Raw genomic sequence first — 12610 nt, 5'->3', positions numbered from 1 at the left:
GGTATTATAAACATATTCTTTCAGTATAAAGTAAAATCCTCATTATGCTGGGTGAAGAGACAGAACATGATTTGAGATGTAACCTCGCTGTAAACTGCACTCTAGTCTGTACTTCCCTGGTTTCACAGACTTTCCTTCTAGGAATGTAATTGTTTAAAGCTTGTATTTTTTTCTATTTTCTAGTTCAGAGTGACAATGCTCAAAATCATTATTTGCAAATAGAATCTATCCTAAATAAATGGCTTTAGCCCAGGTTCTCAGTTACTGTGAGTTTTTGGTACCAGATGAGGGTTAGTCTTGAGGTCCAGTGGTGGGCAACAGAAGACTCAGGGCTGCTCAGAGCGTTTCCTGTTTGGTTCTGAAGGGAGGAACTTGTTTGTTTGTTTGTTGGTTGGTTTTTGAGAAAGGGTTTGCCTGTGTAGCCAGCCTTGGCCTTCCTAGAACTGGATCTGCACCAAGCTGGCCTTGAACTCCTAAGATCTGCCTGCCTCTGCCTGCCTCGTGCAGGGACTACAGGTGTACACCATCACTGCCCAGCTAGTTATTAAAAATTTTAACATTTGAAAGTTGAAAGGTTCTAAGGGAGAATTTATATATGGTCTAGGTTTTATTTGATTTGTAAAGGGAAGCCTTTTCCTTGAGAGAAAGCCTTCCCGCCAGCCTGATTCCAGAGCCGCATCAGTCCCAAATAAACATACAGGAGGCTGTATTAATTATGAAGCTGTTGGCCTTGCTTGTTTCTTATTGGCTAGCTCTGACTTAAGTAATTACCCCATAATTGTTAATCTAAGTATTTCTCTTACCGGAGAATAGTTCCGGGCTTCCTACCCCATGGCGTTACATCTCGACTCCTGTGTTTCTCCTACCCAGAGTCCTCCTCGACTCCTAGTCCCACCTATCTTGCTTCCCTATTGGCCAACAGTGCTTTTTTGACATATACACAGGACTTCCCCCATCATTGATTCGTTGTTTTTTTTTCTCAGACAAGGTTCATGAAGCTTAGGCTGGCGTCACACTTGCTGTGGAGCCTAGGATAGCCTTGATCTTTCTGCCTCAGGGTCTTTGTTTGGTTTTGGTTTTGGTTTTTCCAGACAGGTTTTCTCTATATAGCCTGGCTGTCCTGTAACTGACTCTGTAGAGCAGTGCCTCACTCTCTTGACTTTTGGAATTACAAGATTGTGTCACTACTCCTGGCTGCTTAGTGTTTTAATCTCCCTATGTAGCCCATACTGAGCTTGAACTCTGGCATGCCTCATCTTCCTAAGTAGGCCTTTGGGGCACTAAGATTATAAGTGTATGCCGCCATACCTGTCAGTCGTAGCTTGTTTTTTGTTTTGCTTTGGTTTTATGGTGGGTTTTTGTTTGTTTGTTTTGGTTTTTGAGGTAGTCTCATACATCTCCAGCTGACCTTGAACTTCTGACCCTCTTTCCTCTACTCCCATGTTCTATGATTACAGTGTGCCATCATGCCTGATCTTAGGCTAGGCTGGGGGTGGAACCCAGAGCTTTCATGCGTGCTTGGCAAAGCGCTACACCAGCTGTGCAACATCTCTAGCCTGTCTGAGGGTTCAAAAATTTGTCAACAGTTTTTTCATTTAAGTCCCTTGAACTCATACATTTCCATTTTTAAATGTCCCTTTTTGTTCAGAGGGGACTAAGGGTACTTAATATCAGATGTCCCTTTCAGTTACTAGTTCACAATATGTGTGGTCCTAGAAGATTATACGGCTTTTATTTTGAGTTGCCATAAGGTTCAGCATCTATAAGCCTCTGGTTTTGTTACTGTTGAGCTTTTTTTGTTTGTTTTTTGTTGTTGTTGGTTTTTGGTTTTCTGAGACAGGGTTTCTCTGTGTAGACCTGGCTGTCCTCAGAAATTCACCTGCCTCTGCCTCCCGAGTGCTGGGATTAAAGATGTACGCCGCCACCACCACCCAGCAATAAGCGTCTGTTCTTAAGAAAAAAATAAGTATTCTGTTGAAATTGAATCATAATCTAAATTCTTTGAAATAATAGTGATTACCAACCAATTGTCTAAATCAGTTGTCTTGTTAATACATTGAAAAATACATAGGATTAAAGAAGTAACAGAAATTGGCATGAAATTATACTTGTTAATAGCCAAAAGTAGCATATATTTGCGGGTGTGGATTTTTTCTCAATTTTTAATTAAGAAATGTTTAGCACATTCAGCTATGTTAAACAGATTTTACAGACCCTACAGATACTTACTGCCTTGATTCCAGTATTAATATTTGTTATTCTAAACCAGAAGTAGAGGTGCACACCTTCAGTCCTACTGTAATTGCAGCACTGGGGGGGAGACAGAGACAGGCAGATCTCCCTATGTTTGAGGCTAGCCTGGTTTACATACAGAGTTCCAGGACAGCCAGAGCTACATAGAGGGATCCTGTCTCAAAAACAAAACGTTTATTATTCTGATTAACTACATACCTTTTCATCCACCGAAATGTCTTGTTTTTTTGTTTATTTTGGTTTGGGTTGTTTTTGTTTGTGTTTTGTTTTTGATGTTTCACTAAGTTACAAATACTAGTATACTTATCCCTAAAAACTTCATCATGCATGCCTTTATCCAGAGTTCACAGGTATAAATCTTTCCAGTTTTTCATTTTCTTCCTGAAAATTCAAGTTCCTATTAGCCAAGGAACTTGAGTGTTAGTTTTGGGAAAATTGCCTTTATAAGAAATTAGTTGCAATAGAAAGTTGTAGTGAACTTTTTCCCCTGTTGCTATTAATATATCTTCCAGAAATCTGGCTCTTAATAGACTCCTTATCCTGGTTTTCAAGTTTAAAACTACTCTTATGAGACATTTCTAGTTGTTTTTTTTCTTTTTCTCCAACACTGCAGGTTGAACTCCTAGGACCTTACATATGCTAGCCAAGCACCCTACCACTGCATTACAGTCCCACCCCTAAAGGGCATATTTTTTTAAAACTTCACTTTACATTTTCTCATGTTGGTTTTGCTATTTCTTCATTTCCTCATAATTTGAACTTTTATTATACCAAATGGTAGCTATTTCTGATACTAATTTTTAATTGGATTCATCAATGTAGAAATAATGTCTGGATTACTGATTTCTAAAACAATAATATTAAGATATTGTTTGCCTTGTTATGCATACAAATTTGATTTTTTTTTAATGTGGGTCCCCTTAAATGTGCTGTCTTTGGAGACAGATTGTGAGTATTGCACTTCATAAAAGATAACACTGACTTTCAGTGTTATACTTCAAGGTTAAAAATGTTGCCATTGAGATAACTTTAAAGTTGTTTTAATGCATACACATACAGATAGACATTTATGAAGTCTGTTAAGTGTGTGTGTATGTGTGTGTGTGCGTGTGTAAGTGTATAAGAGAGAAAGGTACATTGTTTTAGAGGAATGAAGAATCATGATTTTTGCATCTGCATTGATAAAAATCATTTTGATAGAAAGAAATGTGCTTGTGTGCATTGAGCATTTTCAAGATTTTTTCCCCCCCTGATGTGCTATTTCACATATCACAGGACTTATTTTTTTGAACATTTGAGCAAAAGAAACAGATGAAACCTCATACAAAACCCTTCAAAATATGAAAATATGGGGTTTATTTGTGCTAATGCTCTTCTTTTGGAAACATGTATTAAAGGTAAGGTCAGTTTATTAATTTAAACACATAGTACATAAAATATTGGTTAAACTTTGTAAACTGTTCTTGAAAGAAAAGAGTTTTTTAAGTTTGGAGTAAAAAACTTGATCTGAAAGTCCCAGAAAAATTAAAATTTAAAAAAATTAAAATTTAGAAAATCCAAGTTTTCTAAAATCGAGGAATATAATTTTCTAAAGTGTCTTTATGTAAAACTTTGACCGTTTTAAAGCTTTGCCATCTCATCTTCTAGGATCTTATGGTCGGTGATGAGGCAAGTGAATTACGCTCAATGTTGGAAGTTAATTACCCCATGGAGAATGGCATAGTACGAAATTGGGATGACATGAAGCACCTGTGGGACTACACATTTGGACCAGAGAAACTCAATATAGACACCAGAAACTGCAAAATTTTACTCACAGAACCTCCTATGAACCCAACCAAAAACAGGGAGAAGATTGTAGAGGTAAGTTTTTGAAGAACTGCATATCCATGTGTATCTCTGTGATAGAATGTTAAATCAGAATTTTTTTCTTCTTGCTGCTTCTACTGCTAAGGATAAATAAAAGCAACCATTTCTCCCTAGATCCTGATTATTTTGCATTCACTACGGATTGAGGGTTGCTCATCTGAAATCTGAAATATTTTGATCATGTTTATGATGCTCATGAAATTTTGTATTTTGGAACATAAAATTTGGGTTTTTTGATAAGGGTATCCACCTGGTAAATAGGCAAATACTCCAAATTTAAAATCAGAGATCTTTCTCGTCTCAAGCATTTTGGATAAGAGACAGTCAACAAGTGTATGCTAGTAGATGAGAACATTCCCCTTCCCAAAATTGAGGTGTTTGAATTAAGTAGTTTATTAGAAAGTAATAGATCTACTGGAAAAATAGTGAAGTTGTATATGTATATTTGAGTTCAGGTAAATAGTCTGGAATTCAAGATAAAAACTACAAAGTCACTGGGTGGCGCACACCTTTAATCCCAGCACTTGGGAGGCAGAGGCAGGTGGATCTTTGTGAGTTCGAGGCCAGTCTGGTCTGCAGAGTGAATTCCAGGGAAGCTAGGGCTACACAGAGAAACCCTGTCTTGGAAAACAAAACAAACAAAAGCTAGAAAGTCTTTGAGATGGTATTTCTCACAAAAGTGAGAGAAGACAGTGGAGACAGGCTGGCGGCCAGAGGGAGGAGTCTGCTAAAGAGATTGACTGTCTACTGAGGTAAAGGCAGGAGGAGGGTTCGTTACTGACTCATGATGGACTTGGGAGGACTTCACATTTTGTTGGTATATGCACACACAGCAGCATCACTTATTAAAGGGATGCTGGAATAGAATGTTAGAAGATCAATTAATTGATGAAGGTGTATTCCAAAGTTGTAAAATTGAAGTTCTGTATAGTTCTCATTGTGATCAGTTGTTAAATATCTTGATGTTCAGAGTGACAATCCTGTCGGTCAGTGAGTGTTTGCAATGGATGGACAAAAGAAACCGTGTAAGATTTTTCTCAGCTGACATGGGCTGCAGAGAATGAGCACAGATATATGTGACCAGGGAGGAGGGCCCAAGGCAATACCTCCCTTGAGTGTAGTTCAGTGTTAAGTGGAGTTACAGTCTGGGCTCAAGAGGAGAGGCAACTGAGCAGTCTACATCTGACCACTTAGTGTTTTAATTTTTGTCTTCACCTCATACCATTCATTCATTCATTCCACTGCTAGGGAATCAGACCAGAGTGTCACTGACTAGAAAGAACTCTTCTACTGAATTACATCCCTAGTCCTATTTCTTACTTGTTTTTAACTGGCACAGGGATGGGGGATGTGTGGGGGAGTATAGCCAGTTTTCAATTAGGCTGGGGGAAATAAGCAGATATTTCATTTTTTTCTCTTCATTATTTATGTGGTATGTATTTATTTATATATGCCTGTGCACACTGGAGTGTCCCATGTATGCATTCCTGTGCACACTGGAGTGTAACATGTATGCCACTTGGGGGAGTTGGTTTTTACCTTTTCCTGTATGGGTTCAGGAGATTGAACTAAAGTCATCAGGCCTTTCGCAGCTGAGCCATCTCTCTGGGCCCAAGAGAATATGTCATTTTATTTATTTCTTTATTTTGTTTTTTTATACTGAGTGTGTGTGTGTGTGTGCCGCGTGTGCACAGGCACGAGTGAGTGCCGCTCTTGTGTGTGTGGAGGTGAAAGGACTCCTTATGAGAATCAGTTTTCTCTATTCACCATGTCGGTCCTGGAGCTCAGATTCAGGTTGTTAAACTTGGTGGCAAGCGCCTTTACTAGCTGAACAATCTTGCTGGTCCCAGGCAGGTAATTTTTTTAAGGGGTATTGGTTTAGGAAATTTAGTATTAAGCTTGCTTTCATACTGATTAGCCAATAACTATAATATATTCAGGAATCTTTGCTTGTAGTGCTTACAAATGCTCTGAGACTTGACTCAGGTGTATACAGGCACACACGCATGCATACATGTATGTGTGTTTCCAAAACTACCCTAAAAATTGGAATCAGAGGTGGGTTTTATAAGGGCAAGAACAACTAGTTAGATGATTCCTCAGGGTCCTTTGCTTGCATCTTAACTGACCTGCCGTGTGAGCTTGAAGGAAGTACATACATTTTCTGTCTGCATAACACAGCTCCCTTTTTTCCCTCTCTTTCCATTTTTAGGTAATGTTTGAAACTTACCAATTTTCTGGTGTGTATGTAGCCATCCAGGCAGTTCTGACTTTGTATGCTCAAGGTAAGTAAAACTTAACTGTTAGGAAAATTAATTCAGCAAACACTAAATTTGTGTGTGTGCATCTGTTGTTTTGTTTTTTTCTGTTTGTTTTTCAAGGCAGGTTTCTCTGTGGAACAGCCCTGGCTGTCCTGAAACTCTTGTAGACCAGACTGGCCTCAAACTCAGGGAGTCACTTGCCTCTGCCTCCCGAGTGCTGGGATGGAGAGTTGACTTAGTGCTTAAGGGCATTGACTGCTCTTGCTGAGGACCCAGGTACTAGTCCTCCATTTGGAGCCATCTATGACTCCAGTTCAGGAGATCCAGTTCCCTCTTCTGGCCTCCAAGGGTCCAAGGGCACTGCATGTACCTGGTAAACACCATTACAGATAAAATAAAAATAAATAAAATCTAAAAAAGAAAGAAAAGGCCATTACTTATATAAGATAAATATAAGAACTTCAGAACTTTACAGTTTGTATGTGTTTTTGTCAGTTTGTCTGTGTGGCGTGTGCATGTATGTACAGGGATGCATGCTTGTGAAAGCCAGAGGTTGACATTAGGTGTCTTTCTCCTTTTCCACTGACTTTTTGGAGACAGCTTCCCTCTTTATTGACCTGGAGTTCACTGATTGGCTGTCTCCACTTCCCAGTTCGGGGACTCCAGCCTGTGTTGCTACAGCTGTTGTCTTATGTGGGTGCTGGGGACGCAGACTCCAGTCCTGGTGCTGGGGCAGCCCTTCACCACTGTCATTAGTCATGCACATGCCACACACATTTTACTTGCTTTATTAAAAAGGAACCTAAGCTTAAAATGATGGCCGTTGGGTTTGTTGTTTTTTAATAGGGTTTGTTTTTTGTTGTGTTTTCAGCTGTTTTGAATCTCTGTACATTACGAGGGGCTAGAGATGCTCATCAGTTAAGAGCAGCGGCTGCTCTTCCAGAGGACCTGGGTTCATTTCCCAGCTCCCCTGTGGGTTCACAACTGTCTGTAGCTCCAGTTCCGATGTCCTCTTTTGGACTCCTTGGGCACGTTCAGGCATGTGAGCACAGGCACACAAGCAGTGACACATTCATGCACAAAATAAAAATGAGAAATTAGGCCTCAAGTGAGAATAAACATGGAACTTATCCTCAGAATTGACTCTTAAAAGATTAGTGTGCTGGGTGGTTTTATGTCCCCTTGACATATGTTAAAGAGAAGGGGGATATATCTGAGAGGAGGGGACCTCACTTAAGAAAATGCTTCTAGAGCCAAGTGGTGGTGGTCAGGAAGCAATGCTGGATTAAAGATATGAGGTTGAGGCCAGCCTGGTCTACAGAGATAGTTCTAAGGCTACATGGACAGCCAAGGATAGCCAAAGCTACACAGAGAAACTTTCTATCAAAAACAGGCACAAAAAGTAAGTGTGTGTGTGTGTGTGTGTGTGTGTGTGTGTGTGAGATGAGAACATCTTGGATCAGGAGGAGTTACTTTATGTGTCAGTGTTTTGGCCTATATGTATGTATGTATGTGTTCTATTCTACCTCCGTGCCTGGACCCAGGAAGGCCAGAAGAATACATTGAATCCCCTAGTATTGGAGTTACAGTTTTAAGCTGCATTGTAGGTATTGGGACCCCACTCAGGTCCTGAAAGAGTAGTAGGTGTTCTTAACTGCTGAGACATCTCTAGATCTCCCCTAAAAGAATTTATAAGAAAACTGATATTAATATATTTTCCTAGTAAATTCATGAATTAATCTCTATCCAATTAGAAGATAAACTTTTTAAAAAAAGATTTATTTATCATGTAGTGTTCTGTCTGCATGTATGCCTGCAGACCAGAAGAGGGCACCAGATCTCATTATAGATGGCTGTGAGCCACCATGTGGTTGCTGGGAATTGAACTCATACAACCTCTGAGCCCATCTCTGCAGCCCCAAGACAACCTTTCTTTCTTTTTTTTTTTTTCAGAGCTGAGGACCGATCCTAGGGATTGTGCTTGCTAGGCAAGCGCTCTACCACTGAGCTACATCCCCAACCCTAAGATAACCTTTCTTAGTTGCTTATGTTTGTCTATTTTTATGTAACCGTTGACTTTAATTTTAAGAAACAATAGCTCAGTAAAATTCATTAGATAACTACAAGCTTAGAAATCCCCAGCACTAGGGAGTCAGAGGCTAGAGAATCTCTGTGAGGTCAAAGCCAGCCTGAACTACAGACCGAGTTCCAGGAGCACCAGGGCTACACAGAGAAACCTTGTCTCAGAAAATCAAAATAAATAACTGCAGACTATGTGTCTTCCTAACTTGATAGTTAATATTTTCAGGCAAAAGGAGTTGGGGAGATGGTTCAATAGTTAAGAGCACTTTGCTCTTGCAAAGGACCTGATTTCACTTCCCAGCTCTAAGGTCAGGCAGCTTACAGTACCTATAACTCTAGCTCCAGGAGACTGGATGCCCTGTCTGATTTCCACAGATGGACACACAAACACATATGCGCAAATACATGATAAAACTGAATTTTAACAAGAACAACAACCTCTACTACCATTCCAACCTGCAGAAGGTTTTTGAATAAGAAGTGACCTGGTGTTTTAGGAAGATATGTCTCTCTGCTTAGTTTGGTCTGGGTGGATAGAAGAGATTGAAATTGGAAAATCTCAGGTGGAAGTTTGAGTGGTCAGAGAAGACACAGAAGAAACGACAAGAATTTAAGAGACAGATAACCCAGTGATAAAAAGGGTATGACACTAAGAGTTCTTTTTTTCTTTTCCCAATAGAAAGTTTTCAGGGCTAGGGAGGCAGCACAGTAGGTAAATGCCAGCCTCTAAAACCTGAGGACCTGAGTTCAGATCTCCAGCACCCACATAAAAGCTGTGCACGGCAGCATTTGCCTGTAATTCCAGCACCAAGGAGGTCAGGACAGGAGGATTCTGGGGGTTTGCGGGCCAAGTAGTCTGTCCTGATGAGTGAGTTCAGTAAGAGACCCAATCTGCTCAGATACCAACACCCATGTATCAAGCCACATATCCCTGTAACCTCCGTTGTGATGGTTGTGGAGGTGGGAGGATTGCTGGAGCTTGCTAGCTTCCAAATTAGCAGAGAAATAGCCAGTTCTGGGTTCAGAAAGAGACTATCTCAATAAAGGGATACACCTGATGCACAGACACAGACAAAGAAATAAGTAAATAGCTTTTAAAAATATAGTAAGCTGGAGAGAAGTTGAAAAAGACAGCCAATCAACCCTCTGTCCTCTGCAGGTACATGACGGACACACACACCAAGCCAGATGTTATGCATACCTGTCACTTCAGTGTAGAACCCCATTGCTCAGGCTGCCAAGGCAGTATGGATATGATTTCTTGGCTAGGGATGAGACTGCCTTAATAACAACAAAAATAAAATAAGTATTTTCAGTGGCAATGGGAAGACACAGTAGCAGCTCCTTTTTCTTTGGGGGGGGGGGCAGGAGGATAGGATTTCTCTGTGTAGCCTTGGTTGTCCTAGAACTCGCTCTGTAGACCAGGCTGGTCTTGAATTCAGAGATCCACCTGCCTCTGCCTGCCAAGCACTGGGAGTAAGGGCGTGCACCAGCCCTGCCCAGGTCCCTGCTCTTTTATTGTTGTCATTGTTGCTACTGCTTGTGAGGTTTGGCTGGAGTCCCTACCCAGGCTTACACATGCTAAGCCCATCTGTTGCTGACATACACCCTTGTGATGCTTTACTTCTATCGTAAGGGTTGGTTGGGGTCATTCTTCTCGTTTAAGGTAAAAGCTGAGCTGATACTTTCCTAACCTAGAATGATTGATGGAAAATTTCTAGGTATTAGACGTTTCCTCAAGATTATAGGCCTTTGTAGTTGTTGATGGTATTTTTCTTTTGTTTTGAGATGGTGTCTGCCTGTGTATCTCTGACTGGCTGGTAACTCTAGTCATCTTATAAAAGGGGTGGGGGTGTGGTTCTCAATTCTCAAGTGCTAGTTTTCACTTTCCTTCCATGACTTCTTTTCTCCTTTTTGTGAGATGATCTCTCACCTAGTAGCCTGTGTTGGCCTTGTTTTCTTTGTGTTTAGGTTTTTGAGATAAGTGACTTAGAATTTTTAGTTCTTCTATCACAAGCTTCCTGAGAGCTGAATTTCAGTATGAGCTACCAGGCCTGACCAAATGATTTTAGCAGGTTTACTTATCATCTTGTAACATTGTGTAATAGTCATTACACAGTTGTTTCCATAAATTATTCATTACACTTTAGAAAATTTCACTTTAGGGGAATTGGGTGATTAGATTGGAAAGGAAACTGTAGCATGGTCTTTCTTCCCAAGCTCACTCTTTAAAAAGCCCCATGATAGAGCTAGAAACCTCACAAGGAAATCATCCACGCCTGACAACCTTAGTTGGATCCTTTGGTTCCAATGGTGGAAGCAGAGAACCAGTACTATTTGTCCTATGGCTTCACATGTGCTATGGCATGCATGTGCCCTCTCCTCCTACACAGATAAGTAAGGGTGTAAAGAAAGGAAATTGTCAGAGAACAGGCACTTCCGTCTGTGATTAGAAACCAAGTGCTGAAGCAAGAGTGGCAAATGCCTTTAGTCCCAGCACTTGGAGACAGAGGCAGGTGGATCACTGAGTTCAAGGCCAGCCTGGTCTACAGAGTGAGTTCTGGAACAGCCAGAGGAATATAAGAGACCCTGTCTTGGAAAAACAAAACAGACAGACAGTTGTGGGAGGGAGGGAGGGAGGGAGGGAGGGAGGGAGGGAGGGAGGGAGGGAGGGAGGGAGGGAGGGAGGAGGGACGGAGGGAATAAGTGAGTGAGGAATGAGTGAGTGAGTGCTGGCTGCAAATCTCACTAACTGCTTGATTTGTCTGTGGTGGCATCTCTACTACCTTTGAAACTTCTTGGCTTTGGTTTTCCTGAATTGACTCTCAAAACCTCCTGGTTCTTGTGCAGGTTTATTGACTGGTGTAGTAGTAGACTCTGGAGATGGTGTGACTCATATTTGCCCAGTGTATGAAGGCTTTTCTCTTCCTCACCTTACAAGAAGGCTGGATATTGCTGGGAGGGATATTACCAGGTATCTTATCAAGGTAAGTGAAAAATAAGCATCTGTTTTATTAGTTTGTTTACTGACTTACACAAATCTGTGTCTGAAACAATTCAGGGGCTGGAGAGCTAGCTCAGCAGTCAAGAGCACTAACTGCTCTTGCAGAGAGACAGTTCTCATCAGTTTTCATCTCGGCCAGCTCTCTGCCTGTAACTCCAGCTCTGTGGAGTCTAATGCCTTCCTCTGGACCCTTCAGGCACAGTATTCATAAACACATACCCACATACAGACACAGTACACATAATTTAAAGTAGTAAAATAATTGAAAAGAATTCAGTATACAATATAGCTAGCATTGTCCAGTATGCCGTTATTGCCCTTGATGTGGATTCCAGGTATTGAGCTCAGGCATGGACAGCAAGTCCTTTTACCTGTCCAGCCATCTTAGTAGTCAGCAAGGATTTGACTTGTGTGTAGTGGAACTTAGTCACATGGATTATTAATTTGCTGCTTTTTTTTTTTTTTAATGCCAGCTGCTGCTGTTGCGGGGATATGCCTTCAACCATTCTGCTGATTTTGAGACAGTTCGCATGATTAAAGAAAAGCTTTGTTATGTGGGCTACAATATTGAGCAGGAGCAGAAGCTGGCCTTAGAGACCACAGTGCTGGTTGAGTCGTATACAGTAAGTGTCCTGTGTAAATATACCTGTGCATTGAAAATGGCTGTTTGCTTTTTGTTTTGTTTGCTGGACATCAAACCAAGGACTTTGTGTGTGCCACAAGAGCAGGCCCTGGCATCGGTATTTGGTTTGGATTATTTTCATATGATGTTTAAATTATTATTGAAGATACCATGTATTGCAAATTAAAGCAAGAATTAAATTAGAATGTAATTAGGAATGGAGGTATTAGTTGATATTTTAACATCTTCAGAATATCATTTCTCAGCATGTTTTGTTCACAATGTTCTCTGGGATGTTACTTGAGTCGCACACAATTGAACACATTATAATTGTCAAGTAAGTTATGGAGATAACCATTATCTCATTGCTGTATACTCCCAGGCCCTTTGATATGCCAGTGTGTATTTGGTTGTCAAAATTCAGGGTGCCTGTTTCTTGGATTCTTGATTTTTTTTTTTTTCTGAGACAGGATCTTACTATGTAGTTGAGTCTTCCTTCCTCTGCTTCCCAAACGGTGG

At 40.7% G+C, this 12610-nt stretch overlaps 1 protein-coding gene across 2 annotated transcripts in view; it reads left to right on the top strand.

The window, feature by feature from the left end:
• Actr2 (actin related protein 2) overlaps positions 1–12610 on the top strand; it is a 38486-nt gene that overhangs the window by 12593 nt on the left and 13283 nt on the right. For both annotated transcript variants that reach the window (XM_040733251.1, XM_040733250.1), the window contains 4 exons: positions 3901–4116; positions 6335–6407; positions 11316–11452; positions 11943–12092. In XM_040733251.1, coding sequence (XP_040589185.1) covers positions 3901–4116; positions 6335–6407; positions 11316–11452; positions 11943–12092 — 576 coding nt within the window. The remainder of the gene's footprint in view (positions 1–3900; positions 4117–6334; positions 6408–11315; positions 11453–11942; positions 12093–12610) is intronic.

The sequence above is a fragment of the Mesocricetus auratus genome, unplaced genomic scaffold, assembly GCF_017639785.1.
Source record: "Mesocricetus auratus isolate SY011 unplaced genomic scaffold, BCM_Maur_2.0 Super-Scaffold_100029, whole genome shotgun sequence".
NCBI classification, from domain to species: Eukaryota; Metazoa; Chordata; class Mammalia; order Rodentia; family Cricetidae; genus Mesocricetus; species Mesocricetus auratus.
Note: the sequence above shows the minus strand (reverse complement) of the source record. Positions and strands in the feature narration are given on the sequence as shown.